The following is an 18,988-nucleotide window of genomic DNA, read 5'->3' as shown; positions in this document are numbered from 1 at the left end:
AGTTGACAGCACGGAAAGAGTCCTTTTTGTTTTAGCAGCAGTATTAGGGGTTGAAGCAGTAAAACTCATTATATTATGGACACTTTTTAATTTGAGCAGTATAGAATATGTAAATATTGTGCGCGACAGCTATGTATCTACACGTTTTGCACGAGGTACATTTCTGACCAGAGATCAGAAGTTGCTTCTATATATAGTTTATAGCTATAGAAAGTTCAAAGCTCAAAACAAAGACTGTTTACTCACGATGTTCACAGCTGATTTTCATCATTATATCCACTTTTTTCACTTATTTAAGATCATTAGACCATTCTATATAACACACTGAATCATTTCACACCCAACAGATATTGGTGAATAATCACATCATTTGTGAAATATAGCAACTTTCCGAGAGTCGATACAAACACATCCAATATGTCCGCCACCGGATGTGTAATCATGACAATACTTGTACTTTTAGATCGACCGGCACTCGTTGTAATCAGTACCAAGTCTTCTTTGTGTATATATGCGCTTATATGACTGCATAAAAAAATGTAAACACTTTCTCATGATTTGTTTTGGCTTAAAATAAACTATACAATTATATTATGATTAAAACAGATAAATAATAATAAATGGATGTAACGTTTCTTCCAGGTGTCTTGAATGTCTTTTCACGTTCGTGTTCGCCTTGCCAGAGTCGTTTTTGAAACCAAAGGGAGGGATATATTCCTGTCAGAAACGTGGCAGACTCGCATTTCACTCATCGTTATTGACGAGGCACATTGTATTTATGAATAAGGGGAAGAATTCAGATCCGGGTATCAGCAACTGGGCCAGCTGGGGCTAAGCCACGTTTTGGCTTTAACAACAACAATCATAATGAAAGTGAAACAAATATTTTTGAAGTCTTGCAATTAGACTCCATGAACACAGACATAATATTAAAATCAACAAACCAAGAAAATATTTGCATTTATTGTAGGTACAGGAAAATAGGGTGTATGAACAAGGGTTGAAATGGTTGATAGAACATCTAAACGAAAATGGAAAATTATTTAAAGGATTGTACTATATTTTAGGTCGCTTGAAACAGTGAGAGAGATTTGTATCACTTTTAAGGATCTATTCGGTTATCAGTTTTATGTAAGGAATTTTGGATCATTATTATTTCTCACTAAGGATAAGCTTCACCGCCTTTATTCATGATTTATAAAAGTTTTGTTCATGAATATTTATGTATGTTTTGTTTACTTGTGAGTGTGTGTGCGTGTGGGTATCCTTATTTTGCATTTGTGTTTTCTTTTTCCTTATTTTTTTGTGAACATATGTTGTCCGCATGGGCCTCATGTGGCGTATTGGATCGGTATAAACACCTACCATATATTCTTTGAAAACAAGCGATATTTAGTATTATTCCTTGTTTGCTAACACACTCATATTTTCTTAAACGATACCTTACATAACGTTGTAGAAATAATTATTGATAAAACTGCTGGTTTCAACGCACATATATAGGTTTCATTTATTTACAGAGTACAGAAAGTTAAAATATGATGTGGTGTGTTGTTAAAAACCAATTGGTTGTGTGTAACCTAAGAACAAATAATTTCGTTCAATATAACTCTATAACCGACTAGAACACTTCGTGCATTGTTTATGTCTGTTTTCAAAATCTACAAAAGTGGTGTTATTGCACAGTTTTCACATATGTTAGAGGTAATCGCTCGCATTTAATATGTCTCACTAGTTATAATTATATGCATTTGCAAAGATTTAACAAGAAAAACCGTAATATAAATTGAAATCAATTTGCTATAGGAAACCGACGTTCACCGTTTACCTGTAATCGGTAGGTTACGTCTAATTGTTTGAACTATTTAGTGTTCAGCTATATTCGAATATTAAGTCTAAGCTGTTTTTTAGAGCTATAATGTGTACTTTTGATACTTCTACAGAATATCAATCAAATGGATATAATTCGTCTGCACTTATAAATACTTGTCTGTTAGTCAATGGTAATGAGTTGCTTGCATTTGTCTGCACTATATGTAAGGAGTTAACAGATAGTGCGTTAATTTGAGAGAGCCTGTCGTTTGAGCATGATTGTGCAAATATATCTTATTTGCGCAATGTGCATTTACACTCTCCATTACTACTTCCTCCGAGACGCATTACGATGACCTTGAATTTTTTATTGAAGTGTGTATATAATAATTAGCTCTGATACATAATTATCAAGAAGGGAATTAGCTGTAACTTCCGATGCGGTGTCTCTAGCTTAAATCACGCGCCATGTTAAATGTTGTAGTGTATGTTATTTTACTTGTATTGAAGAGGCCAATTGTCATTCGACTATCAACTATGTAAATATTGAAAAAATGACAATTCTGAAACAGTATGTGTAGACGTGCGTGCTTTCGAACGAGCGGTTATTGAATCGAACAAAATGCAATTGCTTGAATGCTCGCATGGAAATTTAAACTAACATTAATACTCAAAAACAACGAATATTTCGTTATATATTTCGCAAAATAAAGTTAACCATAAAAAATCAGTGTTACTTATAGTAATAGCCAAAATGTCGATGCTAGATGTGGTATAGTTACACAGATTTATCGAGATACAAAATGCTTGTATTTATTTTTTGGCACAATATATTCCATTTTTATTTTCTGCAACGACATCTATTCATACGACAATGAACACGAAGTTGGTAGATGAACATATGTTGAATATATTGACCCATAAAAAAGAAAAAAAGTTCAGTTTGTATCGTGTTAAATCTATGTTACTAGACCACATTAAGCTATGAAATTTTGGCTTTTGCTATAAGGGACCTTGATATTTTATGTGATAACTTTATTATAGATTGTACGAAATGTTCATTGAATTTGAGTGTGTATGTGCTTTTAACAATAAACTTTAATTAATGAAACCTCCAATATTGACCACATAAGTTTGTTTTTATTTAAAGTTTAACTAAAGTTTGAAGTATCATACCAAATAAACAAGTACACGTTATGAGTTCATGCGTTTATTAAAGTTGTAATAATTGTGTAAGGAACATGAAAGGTGTACATGAAGCATGCGGTGTACAAAATATATTGACACAGCGATATGTAAATCATAAATAACACACATCAAAAAGAAATAATTATTGTTTGATAAAGAAGGAAAAAATACATTTAATCTTTGTACACACACGTATCGGTAGTTGTCATGAGATTACAAAATGTCACGTTTTCAAAGTATAAGATAAATGTCGAAATATATACTATAGGGATATAAATACACATTTTACAACATGTTCAAAAAGATTTTAAGGCAAAGTCTTCTACTAGCAACATAGCACTTCATCTCTGGAATATCAGTAAAATTAAAGGGAATAATTATATTAACTCTGTTATTGACAGCAAAAGCCAAAGATAAAACGCGCTGTTGTCATTTCAGAGTTTTTACCAGATTTAGCCACCTTTTAATTAGTTTTGAAAGTTTGAAAACATAAAGGTGCACAGAAACTTTGTTGAGCGTATATGCTTCTTTTTATAAAATTGCAACATATAATTCAATTAAATACAACGATAAATGTGGTATAGTGATAGTAATACATGCTTAAATAAATGTCATAAAACTTGTACTATCAAGCTGCAATAATATATTCATGATATGCCGTTAACGTTTGTAATTAAACAACGGTGACCTTTTACACACTTTCTTTATTCTAAATTAATTTACATGATAAGTGAATTTATGGGATATATATGCTAAAGTTCAATATAATTCAATATACATCGATAGGTTCGCTACCTGCCAACATAACTTTTAAAAAAGCACTTTTTTATTACAATAAGCGCCATTTGATTTTATTAGTTCGGGTGCCAGTGTAAGCATGCCGAAGTTAGTGTTCTGTATATCCGTTACATATACGACTCGATCAAAAGCCGATATCATATGTGTTGCATTGGTTAAAACTTAAACTGACAACATTGCAACCAAACAGAAAACAATTAAAACATTAGCCACCAGAGATGGTTGTTGGTTAACAGTTTTTTTATCCATTCCATCCACTTCATCCGTTTTGCCATCGAACAATCCATGCGTATAATAAGCCACTTCTTCAACTTGAATACGGAATCCTTTGGCAACCAAGAATGAAACGACATTGGACACTTGTCCAGCTTTTTGGTTTTCATCTATAGCAACAATGCCAAGGAAAGCAGTTCCAGTGTAGCTTTCGACAGCATTCACTGAAATTCTGATGGCTTCGGCTGATCCCGACGGTTTGGGGCTGAGTGTGACGTTGCCTACTTCAAATTTCTGTGCGTTTGTAAAGTTGTTCAGGATAGTATCAATGTCCTCTGCTATTCTGATGTCGTATGCAGAAGCTAAATGAAAGTGTATACGTTCTGTGTAAAAATTAGAGATACTGACATCTTATGAAAGTCCATCATATTTAAAAGGTATTAATGCACTGGCGTCATTCGCCAATTCTAAATGGATGATATACATATGAGTCGTGCTCTGTGACAAAGGGGTTTAACGCATGTGCGTAAAGTGTCGTCGTAGATTAGCCTGTGCTGTCCACACAGGCTTATCAGGCACGACACTTTCCGCTTTTATGCTATTTTCCGTTTCATGAAAGTCTCGTTTCAAAAATCAAGTTTATGCGGAAAGTTCGTCCCTGATTAGCCTGTGCGGACTGAACATACTTATCAGGGACAACACTTAACGCACATGCATTAAACCCCATTTTAACAGAGCACGGCTCATATTTATTTTAAAGTTGACTCATATAATGCACAAACAAACATGCCTACCTTTTCCCATGTTCATGTCACCACCGGTCGCGGTCCACGCTATGGTGAAATTTCTACTTTCCCCGTAAGCAGTTTTCCTCGTCTTCATATGAACAATACTCAGATCTGTTATTCGACCGGGAGGCAGGTTTAGGTTGTTTGGAAGGTTCTGGACAAACAATGGCTCAGGGATGGAAAACCTTTGGAAATCGTCTTCCAAATCTTCGTAAGTTATATCAGCTAAAAATAGATGTAGTTGATTCATGCTGGTATGAAATATACTGTGATTGTCAATGTCAGATCATTCACAAAGCATTTATGAAGTGCTGTCATTGCCCATTGTTGAATCTTCTTGAATTATTAGATTTAAACATTTGCATCTATGACTGTAGACATTCGAGTTTCCTTTCGGTATATTTTAATTATCATTATGGAACACACAATTAAAGAAAAGGAGGAAAGGCATAAAGCATTTTATATTTTAAATGAATTTACGTTCTTCAGTTGCAATGGCTCCAGATCCACCAATTTGGACCCGTGCACGTCCTTTACTTCCGGAAATTCTAACCCGAAGGTTTAATCTGTTGTTTTCCATACATACAGGAAGGATGAATGCAGAGTAAGTACCATCGTCTAGAATTTGATCGGGTCCTTTTGGAATATTTGCATTGAATATTGTAATACGTCGTGCAATATGTATTCACATTCAATCACATAGAAATACAGTTAACTCAATTACGTTTGTATTTGCTTCAATTTTGTAAATTGAATTATGCATTACCAATAAAGAAACATGATCAGAACATTGTTTAATACACTCGCCCAGATAATCACCGGAATTCTCGATTTATCACAAGCTATACCCTGTTTCCCATGTAATACAACCATAACATTTTTTTTTTATTACACATGTGTAATACAACATGTTTAAGCGGTTTAGTGGCTTAGTTTTCGTTTATTGACCAATCGCATTTTGTTATTTTGCTGAAATGACGTTGCAACGTCAAATGTCGTAACGATATGTAAACAACATTCTGGATTTATCAATATGTTTGAGTAAATATTTATTTAATTTGCTAATTTAAAAGCATGTGTTAAAAAAGATCTGACACTCGTTGTCATATCATACCATATTTTATTAAACTCGTTCAGGAAATTCGTTAGTATGCTCGCCAAAGGCTAGCTTACTAACACAATTCCGGAACTCGTTTAATAAAATATGGTATGATATGACAACTCGTGCCAGATCCTATGTATATTTAGTAAACGGATCGTGTTGAAGATTAAGTGTAACCTAGTGCTATGAAGAAAAAGATTGAACAATACAGTCTCATCTTATAATTCTAATCTTATTTTATTTAACTGAAAACTGTAAATATTTCAGTTATTCAAAATAATAAATAGTGTTATGAAATAATAAAGATCTAAAAGTTGTACATATACCTAGCCCATCATCTGTAAGAGAAAGATTGCACAATAAGCCCTTCGCTCCTTCTACAATGGCAAAAACGTCGACGCCAGTTACAGGTGCGTAACCCTTTGTGATGTCGGCATAAACCACGGGCATATCGGTAGGAGCACCATTAAAGTCAAATGAATTCTGAGACAGTCTTGTTCTGGATTTGATCTGGTTCGAACCGGTCGGCATCGAGCTCACAGTGTAGTCCCAAGTTGTGGCCTGAGAAGAGGTGACATTCACCTGGTACTCCCCAGCCAACACAAAATATACATGTGCATGTTTACGAAATTGGAAATAAACGATCAAAGTTCAACCACAATGTTTAACTTATCTGGTACTTTTCTTGAGAAAACATACACGGGTTTGATTTTTTCCAAGTAAGTAGTATGCTATTTCTGGCTCATTCGCAATCGGCGCGTTTTTTTCTGCATTAAATTACCAACACAATGATGTAAAATTATGTACACTCAAAATAGCGCATGTTATTAAAAGTAATCATTGGGTATGTTTTATACAAACATATACATATATAAACACATTTGTACCTTCAAAACCCCTGGGATCTGATATGTTAGCGATGTTCCATCTACTGTTTTGAAGTTTGTACTACCTGGTCCAGTAACCTCCATTGTAAGCTTTGCATTGGACGCAAGTTTCGTAAGCACAGTTATGGTCGTGTTGAGACCGCTGTCGGTTTCCATTTTGAAAGCGAAGTTCATTGCCGAATTTGGCACGCTGACGCTCATGAACAGCATCTGTAAAGTTTTTACGTTGTGTATGTGTTATTATTAGTTAACAAAAAATAACTTTATTTAAAACAATGATTTTTCTAAACTTAATTCTGTTAAACAACAACATTGGAGATGGGTACTTTTGTTTTACAAATGCTAAACTTAACAAACATTGTAAACATTCATACAATTAAATTTATTGATTGAAATATATTTTTCAGACTCAACGTACCGTTTCTGGTTGTGCTGACATTTCGGTTACACTAAACGATATAACTTGCGAAAATACTGCAGCAAAACTTATGCTTCCTTTGTCCAAGTAAGTGTAGATCTTTCCACCAGAGTTTTTAGCAAGATCAATCATTCTTGGGTCGGCTGCTTGTGATATTGACACCGTATGAATGATGACATGTGATTCACTCGCCAATCTAGTTGCGCTCGCTAGCATTCCTGCATCACCGTCTTGACCGTCTGACATTAGAATAATCTCTGCATTTTCGGCCGTTCCGAATGTGCTATTTAGCATCTTAAACAAAATAAATATTTAAAAATGAGATATACTGTTTTCCCAAATCATTCAAAGTGCAGTTCTTTAGTTATCAAGTATATTGTTCTATTATATGTTGATTTATTAAGGTACAATTTACCTCGGTGTTTTAAAAGAGATAATCTGTAACAGTCACAGAGAAAAAAGCATTTTTACAGAAAACAGGAATTGCACAAGCTAATTTAATCGATAAGTGTGCGTTGTATAAAATTGGTGTTTTTCTTCAACGAAGCTTTATTACTGCAATATGAATATTGCGCCCCTAATTCCTATCGCCGAAAAATATTAATTATTCATCGTTATTTATTGATCAAAGCCTGAATATTGATGATGAGGTCTTGCTAAATATGGAGAAACTGGACTAGTTTTACTTCTGTAACGGGAGTATTGTAACCACTCTCGGGCCGTCTAAATGAGGACTGTGTGTATCAACCACTGCACTTGCCGAAAAGCCAATCCAACAAAACAATTATAAATGTTACGTTTATTGCTGTCGTTATCCAAAATATTTCAAGTTTTTAGTGATAAGCATAGCTTTACTATTGATGATGATGTATTGTTAAATGTGGGGGGCCTGGAGTATTAAGTGTTACTCAATCTATGACCGTCTAAGTAAGATGCGTATGTATCAACCACTACTCTTGCCGGAATCCCATTATAACAAAACTATATAAAGTATTACATTTATTGCTTCTGTTATCCCACAGCCTATACAAGTTCCTCCGGCTGTTTGTGAGGGCAGGCTTTGTATCAAGGTCTTTCTGACAGAATCCGAGGAAATTTTCGTCATCTGCGCTGTAATTTTTGATTTTTCATCGAAACACACGACCCCTAGCCAGCTGTCGAGTGGTAGAACACTATCTACTATGTAAGTACTAGTTCTATAAAGGTGCCCTATTCGGTCCTCCTAAAAAAGTACCAACATTTAATTTGTAAAAAGACTCAACATTGAAAAGGAATGACATTGAGGAGCTTATCCGTCAATATTATGTAACATCAAAACGAAACTGGTTAAGTGCCCTTGGTTGTACAATTTTAACAGCGAAATATGAGTTATATGTTCAAGAGGCTATTTATTGACTGAATGCGTTTTAATCAAAGCCAAATAGGAATATATTTCATATATAAGTATTTTATTTTGTTAGCGTTACATCTTTGCGGCATGGTGATTTTTCTTTCGGAAAAAGAGGCATAGCAATCATAATAACACTTATTAAAAAACCGTTGTTGGCAAGAAATAAAACATAATTTATATGTTAACATTATATAACTATATTGCTGTTATGAATAATAACATAAATTCCACAAATACGTTTAGTCATGTGCCTTTTTTTTTAAACAGACGAACGAGACTCTCATTAAATGAAATCAATTCTTACCGTGTTCATGCTTCCAGATATATCAAGAACAAACACTCTAATGGCGTTAGTTTCCTTCAGAACCACAAACTCGGGATCTGTGTTTGTATTGTCCGGTAATGGGGTATCTGAATCGTTTTTCGTTATAATTTATAATAAGCGCAATGAAAAGACTAGTTATTCCAATCAAAGCTTATAGTTACTACTAATTTGCCTTATTGACACTAATGTGAACGTAGTATTAATTATTGAATATTGTTTCTTAAATGTAGATCATTACATTTTTCGTCAATGGAAGCCAAAAGATCAAATAGACGGGTTGTTAAAGTCATTTGGCATACGTTAAATCATTTTGGTTGGCGCAGTCGTAAGTAAGAACTATAATAATCAATAATACGCTTACGTGCATGAATAAATAATTAATATCATATAAATGTATTATTTAAATATGTCAGAGGTTGCAAGTGTATAAATAAATAAATAATACCAAAGTCTTCATTATCCTCAATTTGTTTTGCAAGTTTAAGAATTTAAGTACGTAATTACTTCCGTTCTTAAAGTCGGAGTGCTCTCTCATAACTTCCCACGCGCTCTTTCCATTGCAAAGCAGGTTTTGTTTCGTCGGTGCCTTATGATTGTGCCTTTGCCAAACAGGGACGGATGTGTCATCTTTGTCGCAGAAAAAGTTTACCTACGAACACAACTCATATATCAGCTTTGATGGTTTGTTGCACAAACTTTAATTCATATTCACATGAACATAATAATATAGCGTATTAAAAAATATCTAAATGATTGTATATTGTTTGGGACGAGTTGCCATTTTCAGATACCGACCAATGTGTCTATATTGTACACATTTGTATAGCATAAGTAAGGTACTTTCATGCGTAATACGTTTTCCTTTATTATGATAATGATTTTGAACGCACAGTTCTAAATAAGCTTCATTCCGATCTTGATGATCTCTTGGTTACTTAAAATTTTATATATCGCAGCCAGGACTTTAAGTATTTACAATTGTATAACAACTTTAACCCATTTATGCCTAGCGTCTAGAAAAAAGGCCTTGGCAAACAGCGTAGACCCAGATGAGACGCAGCATGATGCGGCGTCTCATCAGGGTCTGCGCTGTTTGCTTAAAGGTATTTCTGTAAGAAATATTTTAAAAATAGAAAAATATACTAGACATCCCTTATTTTGGAAATAAATTGATCCAATTTAGAAGGATGGGAGAGTCCACTAGGCATAAATGGGTTTAATACTCACAGACTCGACGAATTGGTATCCCATTATCGATACGTTTGTGGTTTGTTCACGGTATGGACAAAAGTTACAGTTGGAAGGCATTCGTCTTTCACCGTTTTGGGGTTGGCACTTTTCTTCGACAGTTGAGCAGAACTTTCCTATGCCAATGCGTCCTTGAATGTTTTCGGTGCATCTTACAGAGAAAAAAAATCTTGGTTTTTATTTGAGCCTTGTTCTGAGAAAACTAGGCTTAATGCATGTGCGTAAAATGTCATCCCAGATTAGCCTAATAGCGTTTAAAGATATGAACTAAATGCAATAGCAATGTGACATCTCTATACCCAGGCCAGCGCTTCAAACGACTGCCCGCCTATTCTCGCCGTTCTGCGTCTGAACCCTGGGCGCCATGACATATCCATAGAGGTAATGCACTCAGATAAATACGTGTAAATGAGACGCGTTCTGAGAAAATTGGGCATAATGCATGTGCGATAAGTCTCGTCCCAGATTAACCTGTGCAGTCCACACAGGCTAATCAGGGACGTCACTTTCCGCCTAAATTTTTGCTAAAAAGAGACTTCATTGAAACGAAAAATGTCATAAAAGCGGAAAGTGCCGTCCCTGGACTGCACAGGCTAATCTGGGACGACACTTTAAGCAAATGCAGAAAGCCCAGTTTTCTCAGAACGCAGCTCATTTAATTGTGTATGTGTATACAAATGGATTTTAATTTTAGTTAGTAAACTTTTAAACGTCAACTATGAGTGAATTCATTAAGATCATGTTTAGTTAAAATGACTTATTTATGGCCAAAGTCACAGAAAGACTTTCGATTCCGAGTCTTTTGGTAGAACCGTACTTGGTGTCTCTAAGAGAGATCTAAATACGTTCACAAATGGAAATCAAACTGAGTAATTGTCCATTATTTGGCGGACATCATGTCCATTGTGCCACCTATTTGCACGTTTACCAGGTTATGTTAAACCTTAGCATAATACGCATATACAGTTACTTCAATATCTTACAAATAAATAAACTAAATTTATAAAAAGAAAAATCATGATGCAAATGTCAGTTTTCCATTAAAGTACATCATTTAAACTAACAAAATACTCATAATAATGGCCAATGTACACTCCCCACTTATTTATAAAACAACGTATAATACACGAATAAAACCTCAATCATACATACACAGTGGGTTTCCATCTCCCTTTATCCAGGTAAAACTTGTTCTTTCGAGAAGAGTGGTATTCACTGAACAGTCCCCATCGCAAATGACCCCATTCGTGAACGATGACTTTGTCTGAATCGAAATATACATGGTTGATACTTATTTGAAATGGTCACCACACTAGTATGCACTTGAAACTATCATAATGTGCATGCAGGAATAGACCTTTATTATCGAGAAAGCATTCCTGAAGGTCCTTTTTAATATATTATTCAATTAATTTACATTAAATGTGTAGAAAACAGTAAAATTACTATTGTTTAGTAAGTCCTATGATATCATATACTACAATAAATATATCGATACATAGGCATTCTTACATGCTGCAGCTACAAGACATTAGCTCATCTTTTACTCAAAAATAATGTTTAACATCTAACTTAACCCATTTATGCCTAGCGTCTAGAAAAAAGGCCTTTGCAAACAGCGTAGACCCAGATGAGACGCCGCATGATGCGGCGTCTCACCCTGATGAGACGCCGCATGATGCGGCGTCTCATCAGGGTCTGCGCTGTTTGATTCAATGAATTTCTGTAAGAAATATTATAAATATAGAAATAAATATACTAGACATCCCTAATTTGGAAATAAATTGATCCAATTTAGAAGGATGGGAGAGTCCACTAGGCGTAAATGGGTTAATGCAAAACATATCTATAATGTACCTCATAAATAAGTGTTGAACGAAAGAGATGTACAGCCATGATGTAACGCGCTCTAAATTGTAGTCTGTGTTATGTCATGAAATGGTCATTAATAACTCTCACACAAAATGTATGATTCTCAAAGAGTAAAACTGAATACAAGCAACCCATATTTCTAATGCGCCGTATAAAGAAGTTTAACTCTTTCAGTGCTGGAACCGAATTTTGAAGACCTTTGCAAACAGTTTAGATCCAGACGAGACGCCACAGAACGTGACGTCTCATCAGGATCCAAACTGTTTGCTATTCTGATAGTATTCTGTGAAAAAAATCGAAGAAAATGCTAATTTTAGAAATTCAGCAGACGACAATTTAGCAGACTACACATTTCCCAGCATGCAAATGTTTAAATGTGTGGAATGAAAAAGATGTTGAGCTACGATTCAACAAAAAACAAAATCGCAGATCGTGTATTGCATGGAATTTACATTAAAGGGGCCTTTTCACAGATTTTGGCATGTTTTGAAGTTTGTCATTAAATGCTTTATATTGATAAATGTAGACACTGGATATAAAAAGCTCCAGTAAAAAAATCAAGAATAAAATTTAAAAAATAAATAAAATAAATTAACCCTCAGCAGGGCTCGAACCACTGGCCCCTGGAGTCCTGGAGTAAAAAGCCTACTTATTAGACCACTCTCCCATCCTTCCTGATACAATCATAGGTGTATTTTTTACCTTATATAAACAATCCTCGTAGTTTTACAAAATGTAACGACAACAAAAGAACTTTCAATATTATTCATTCGTTTCGTGTTGCAACGCTTTATAATTTTTTAAAATCAGATTTTTAAATCGTCAAAAGATGCATATACTGGTTATTTTAGAGCATGGTAAAGGTTCAGTATTACTGTTTCCTCACAAATATCATAACTAAAACGAAATTTGCGAATCTGAAACAGCTTTTGTCAATTTTGTCAATTTACCCAAACGTGAAAAGGCCCGTTTAACTCACACACGAATAATGAGTACCTTTTCGCCCATAACCAGTCTCCCCTTTCTTTAACAGGAAAGATGGATGTAGATACATGTAAAGTCCCTCCTTGCCGCATTCTGTTGATTTCACAAATGGGTTTTCATTTTGGCCTTTGTCAACCAGAATGAAGTTCGGAAGTTTAATCGATGGGATTTGTTTCGTGTTTGGTATGTTGGTCCATTCTTTTGGAATGACAATGTTGATCTTCCCAAAGTATACTCGCCTGTGAGTCGCTTTAAAAAGCAAGCTAGACGCTGTTGTGAATGTCTCCTGTAAAACATTTTCAGACGTAGCTTCTAAAAGAAGATACAGTTATGCGAAGGCCATGGGAGGAAAAGTATTTAATATACGTGCTTTTAAATTTGCTGCATGTAACAGCAGTGATAGGAGCAGCAGCAAAAGAGTCATCGTAAAAAAATGAACATTATAATTAGTGGAAGTTAACCAATTATCAACCGTTTCGAGGAAACACATTTTTTGTTTATCATACCATTTATTTCTTAAAAACATCATATTATTTATTTCTTAATTAATGATAATAATATATTATTATTCAATAATTAATTTATATTAAACCTTACCTTTATATTGTCTATTATCTCTGGATCTTCTGCAACTGTGTTTTGAATCACTATGTACACATCTTCGTACCTATGACCAATCAATTTGATGCCAATACTCCCACAAATAGTTAAACTTAACAGCAAAGACGCAAATAGCGTCATTTTGTTAGACTTCGTTTTACCGTCTGCATATTTCTTATAAAGCCTTGCACGGTTGTATATATCATCGCACATGCGCAAGTGATAGAGCGACCCAAGCGGATTTGACGTTATTTATTCCTTTTTTCAAGTACTCATATGGATGTAACTACTCTAAACATTCGTTCAATGTCTCGGGCGATGGTTTTGGAAAATTGTTTGCAGTATTTCAAGAGACATATCCTATAACCATTATTTGGTTATTTATTTATTATTTGTATTTCATGTATTTAGCTTTTATTGCTGTATTTATGTATTACGTCCAATTAAGTTATTGTGTAGCAATTGGGATCTATTTATTGATTTGATTTATTTTTTACACTAATTCAGAACTGTTTTATTTTATCTTTCAACAACCAATAAAATATTGGCCGCTTCTGTTCTGTAAACTTATAAGAACGGCTTTGAAAGTTTGTGTTTTTGTTTACAGTTTTGTTATAAAAAAAAAACAAAGCATGAAATAAAAGCGATTGAAATAGCTGAATAGACAGCGCTATTTTATTCGCCTGACACATGTCATTACGGCATACCGCATGTAAGCAAAATTGATGCGAGCTATCTCTGCACATACCTAAGTTGCAAAAGTGCGTGTGCAATTAATTGGGCAGAAGCAAAATAAGCCTTGTCTTGTATATAAAGATAAAATTATGCCAAGGTCAAACACATGGTATAATCACTTGTTAACCATGTGTGTGTAGTTTCAGACAGTTGTGATTGTGTAGATTCCACTATGATTGAAGCCTTTCATATTAATATTGGCTTACTTAACCTTTAAAGCAGCATGTGCAATATGGTAAGCATATTTAGTAATTTAAATAAAAATGAGTAAAAGTTAAACACATTTAGTATCACATGCCTAATTTGCAGTTCATATCGCAAATTTATAAAATAGATTAAAATTTACAGCCTCTTTTGAACATTTAGCCGACTTAGCAGCCTAGTTAAGGTATTTAGCATATTAGCATTTTAAATAAATATATTGATATGTACAGTATATCAATCATACATGTATATCGCTTATTAAGAAAACTATACAAAATATTGAGAATACTTTGCGTGTTTATGAAATTAAATCAAATTTAGCCAATGTATCACCCTATTAAAATCATTCGGCATATTTAGTATATTAATTAAATATAATGATTCATACAGCATACAGACAGGCGGAGCAGTATTTGCAGATACTTGTTCAAATGACTATATCCTGCATTCTGTGTCCGCGTAAAACGTCCAGGTGTCCATAAAGTAGGATGGAGACTATACGGACTTGTTAAGTATGTACTTGGTGGGGAACGAAGCTGCTTGCTAACAAGCTGCTCATGATGGTCGCTGCGCCGGTCGCCAAGATGATATTATGCGAACCTCAGCGGTACTGGTGAAATCATTGGCAAGGGTTGTTTCCAAGTATTTTTAGCCACTTATGCAAGCTTCGCGCCGTTCATGCTGATGTACACTTGCGCTGTTCGTGCTGTTTACCGCGGTCTAGGACTACTCCGCGCTAACCTGCATCAGCTTTTCACAGAGCACGGCCCATATCAATTGAGTATGCAGTATATGTTTGTACTTCTTACCATAGAGCAGGAGGCAAAACATATCATATTAATTTATAATGATAGCATGCGACTGAAATATAAATGTAACACAACTATAAATACTGTGCATTACATCGTTTTAAGAGTTTCCCAACCTGTGTTTCAATAATAAATGTACAATTTTATTTTCCTTAATGCTCTCATTAACCAGACAAACATCTTCATATATATAGTGAAATGATTTTGTTTAAGTGCGTCAGACAAGTTTAATATATGCGTCATAAATAACTTACTTGCACTCGAACACTTAGCATTATTAATAGACCAGCCGCTTGAACTTTTCAGGGATAACACAAACAGCTCCCCTGTTGTGATTGAATTCTGTAGGCATGTGCCTGCATTCAAAAACAACGAGGTGTCCTTCATCATTGCGGGGAGGGTGAATATTCGATACTTAACCCATTTATGCCGAGTGGACTTTCCCATCCTTCTAAATGGGATCAATTTATTTCCAAAATTAGGGATGTCTAGTATATTGATATCTATATTTAGAATATTTCTTACAGAAATTCCTCAAAGCAAACAGCGCAGACCCTGATGAGACGCCGCATCATGCTGTTTGCCAAGGCCTATTTACTAGACGCTATGTATAAATGGGTTGAAGTGATATTTGTAAAAGGACCAACGCAATATATTGAATAACATGTGTTATGTTTTAGCTTTATCATTAATTTTAAGGAAATCATCTTCGAATTTCACTTCAGAAAGTCGAGTTGACGCGACTGATTTGTGTCTTGGTAATGTGGTTTACACTAAAGTGGTTGAATTAGTTTGTTATTGTAAGATTGAACGAAACTCAACATGCTATCTGCTCTGCACAGTCAGCTTTTCAGCATGCGTTTCCGTTAACAAGATCTTATTGACGGACACCATTAACAGTCCCGTTGATAACAATTGACCAACATTTTTTTCAAGTAAGTACATGAAGATGTGTTATAAAATCCTCTCTACAAAAATCAATCTTACAAAGAAAACTTTCGTAAAAGCTCGTAATCGAAATGACATCGATATAAATATAATGATTTTAGACATGTCCGTTCGATGGTTAAAAAAAACCTGGAATTAAAATTTGACCATTTCAAGTAGGTTTATCTCGAGGAATAGGATGCAATAACGATCGCCAAGTAAACGTGACGAAAAATAACAAAAAAAATCGAACGCACATACACTTCTATATGAAACCATACATTTAAACGAGTGTGCGTTTTTTTCGGCGAGTTAGTATGCACCTTTAATGGCCTCTTTAGCACAACTAAGAGTTATTCCCCGGTACCGACCTTGTGAACGACTTTTCGTCGGCTTCCGATCAGGCAAACTAAGTTTCGACCCGAGCCTTTAAAGGGGCCTTTTCACAGATTTTGGCATTTTTTAACTTATTCATAAAATGTTTTATATTGATAAATGTAAACATTGGATCGTAAAAGCTCCAGTAAAAAATCAAGAATAAAATTAAAAAAGGAAAAGAACATTGCCCGGAGCTGGTTTCGAACCAGTGACCCCTGGAGTCCTGCCAAAGTCCTGAAGTAAAAACGCTTATGCCTACTGAGCTATTCCGCCGAGTACACATTCTCGACGTATTTTATACTTTATATAGGCAATCTTCGTAGTTATACAAAATTGAACGACAAAAACAGAACTCTCCAAATTATTCAATCGTTTCGCGTTGCAACGCTTTATAATTTTCAGGTTTTATAATCGTCAAAAGATGTATATTATGGCTATATTAGAGCATGGTAAATGTTCAGTATTACTGTTTCCTCACAGATATCATAACTAAAACGAAAATTTGCGAATCTGAAACAACTTTTTTCAATTTTGTCAATTTACCAAAGCGTGAAAAGATCCCTTTAATGTGCGTAAGAGGGACGTACATATCTGACGTTTGTTATTTCCTGTCGTGAGTTGGTATGCACCGCTTTAGAGGGGCATTTTCATGTTTTGATAAATTGATAACATTTAAAAATATTTTCAGATTTGCAAATTGTCATTGTAGTTATGATATTCGTGAGGAAACAGTAATACTGAAGAACATTTCCCAGTCTCTACAGTCTACAATATCCATTATATGCATCTTTTGACGATTTAAAAACCTGAAAATTATAAAGCATTGAAACGCAAAACGATTGAATAATTTGGTGGGGATTTCTGTTGTTGTCGTTATAGTTTTTGATACTACGAGGATTGCTTATACAAAGTATAAAATACATCACTCATTGTATGAGCACGGAATGGTTCAAGCGATAGACTTTTACTCCGGGGTTCATTCGTTCCAGCCTAGTTCAAGGTTACTTTTTTCTATCTTTAATTTTATTCTTGTTTTTTACTGGAGCCTTTTAGATCCAATGTTTACTTTTGTCAATGTAAAGCATTTAATGACAAACTTCAATAAATGCCAGAATCTGTGAAAAGGTCTCTTTAATGTTCCCTTCGTTACAACACATATTAACAGCGATGTTAATCGATTGAATGGAATATCATCCATTTTGAGGACTCATTAACCCATTTACGCCTAGTGGACTCTCCTTTCCTTCTAAATTGGATCAATTGATGTCCAAAATTAGGGAGGTCTAGTATATGCGGCGTCTCATCTGGGTCTACGCTGTTTACCAAGGCCTTTTGTTCTAGAAGCTATGCATAAATGGGTTAAATTAGTGCTAAACATGCACGAACAACACTGGTTTTAAAGTATGAAACACTCCAAGAAAATAATGTTTTGCTCACGGACATCACGAGTGCCCAGTTAATAATGTCGGGCTTTACTGAACACATAGAAAGCATTTGAACGTCATTTGCACAGAGAAATAAGTAAATCAAACTATTTTAATACAGGCTATGCAGGGTACATACATTAAATCACTTGACAGGTTTTCAGGGTTGTGCGGTAGTCGAGTGGTAACACACTGGTCTACCATTCCAGAGGTCCCCGGTTCAATTCCTGGCCGGGGCAATGGAAATTTTAGAAATGCTTTAAGTCTTTCCCACCCAACTAGAGATGTACTGGTATGAAACCCAGGTAATTCTCGCGTGTATCGGTGCTATACACTGAGCACGTTAAAGAACCAAGGATCTATTCGCAAAGAGCTAGGGTATCGCACCCGGATTCCTTGTATCTCAATACTGTCTCTTCTGCTTGCTGTCTGTTCCGCAAAAACCAAAGGACCCCATTGGAAATAAGTGCCTGCACTTTCATGGGTTATCCTTGACCGCAAGGTCAAAAGAAATACAACTACAACAACATACAGAATATAGTACGTACATTCAATTAAAAAAAATTGTCGATTCGCAGTTATTGTGAAATAAGAACAAAAACTGATACGTACATATCGGGAGACATTAATACAATTACGCATATTCAATGGGAATACCCCGTCTCGATTGAACATTTACATATTTTCACTTCGTCGTCTTCTTGAACATTTTCTTTCGTATAATGGCGGACGTTTGAGTTTATTTATTTATAAAAACACATGTACAGTCAACATGGGTAACATATAGCCGTTTCAAGTAAAAAAAGAAGTTTGTGTGTGATTTTACTTCCGATGCAGCAGTTTATATCTTATCACAATATAGAATTTTTACTGATTAACAAACATG

At 34.8% G+C, this 18,988-nt stretch overlaps 1 protein-coding gene across 1 annotated transcript; it reads right to left on the bottom strand.

The window, feature by feature from the left end:
* Window positions 1-3,006: 3,006 nt before the first annotated feature.
* Window positions 3,007-13,835, bottom strand: LOC127834779 (calcium-activated chloride channel regulator 4-like). The gene is made up of 13 exons (XM_052360807.1): window positions 13,623-13,835; window positions 13,038-13,311; window positions 11,322-11,433; window positions 10,149-10,320; window positions 9,426-9,570; window positions 8,901-9,007; window positions 8,204-8,428; window positions 7,207-7,500; window positions 6,790-6,998; window positions 6,228-6,499; window positions 5,280-5,435; window positions 4,806-5,024; window positions 3,007-4,373 (listed from the first exon to the last, which is right to left on the bottom strand). Exons 1-13 carry the CDS (start codon window positions 13,764-13,766, stop codon window positions 3,961-3,963), a joined length of 2,742 nt encoding a protein of 913 aa, XP_052216767.1. The 5' UTR covers window positions 13,767-13,835; the 3' UTR covers window positions 3,007-3,960.
* Between the last annotated feature and the right edge of the window lie 5,153 nt (window positions 13,836-18,988).

The sequence above is a fragment of the Dreissena polymorpha genome, chromosome 6, assembly GCF_020536995.1.
Source record: "Dreissena polymorpha isolate Duluth1 chromosome 6, UMN_Dpol_1.0, whole genome shotgun sequence".
Classification (NCBI taxonomy): Eukaryota; Metazoa; Mollusca; class Bivalvia; order Myida; family Dreissenidae; genus Dreissena; species Dreissena polymorpha.
This window is presented reverse-complemented; position numbering and strand designations above follow the sequence as displayed.

What these genes read in the sequence shown, in the direction of transcription:
- LOC127834779 (XM_052360807.1), bottom strand. Translation starts at nt 13,766, where the DNA reads ATGACGCTATTTGCGTCTTTGCTGTTAAGTTTAACTATTTGTGGGAGT. An exon ending in TGTCAGCACAACCAGAAACG is followed by an intron (nt 6,999 to 7,206) that starts GTACGTTGAGTC and finishes AAAACTTTACAG; the next exon opens with ATGCTGTTCATGAGCGTCAG. An exon ending in TCTTACAGATGATGGGCTAG is followed by an intron (nt 5,436 to 6,227) that starts GTATATGTACAA and finishes ATATTCCAAAAG; the next exon opens with GACCCGATCAAATTCTAGAC.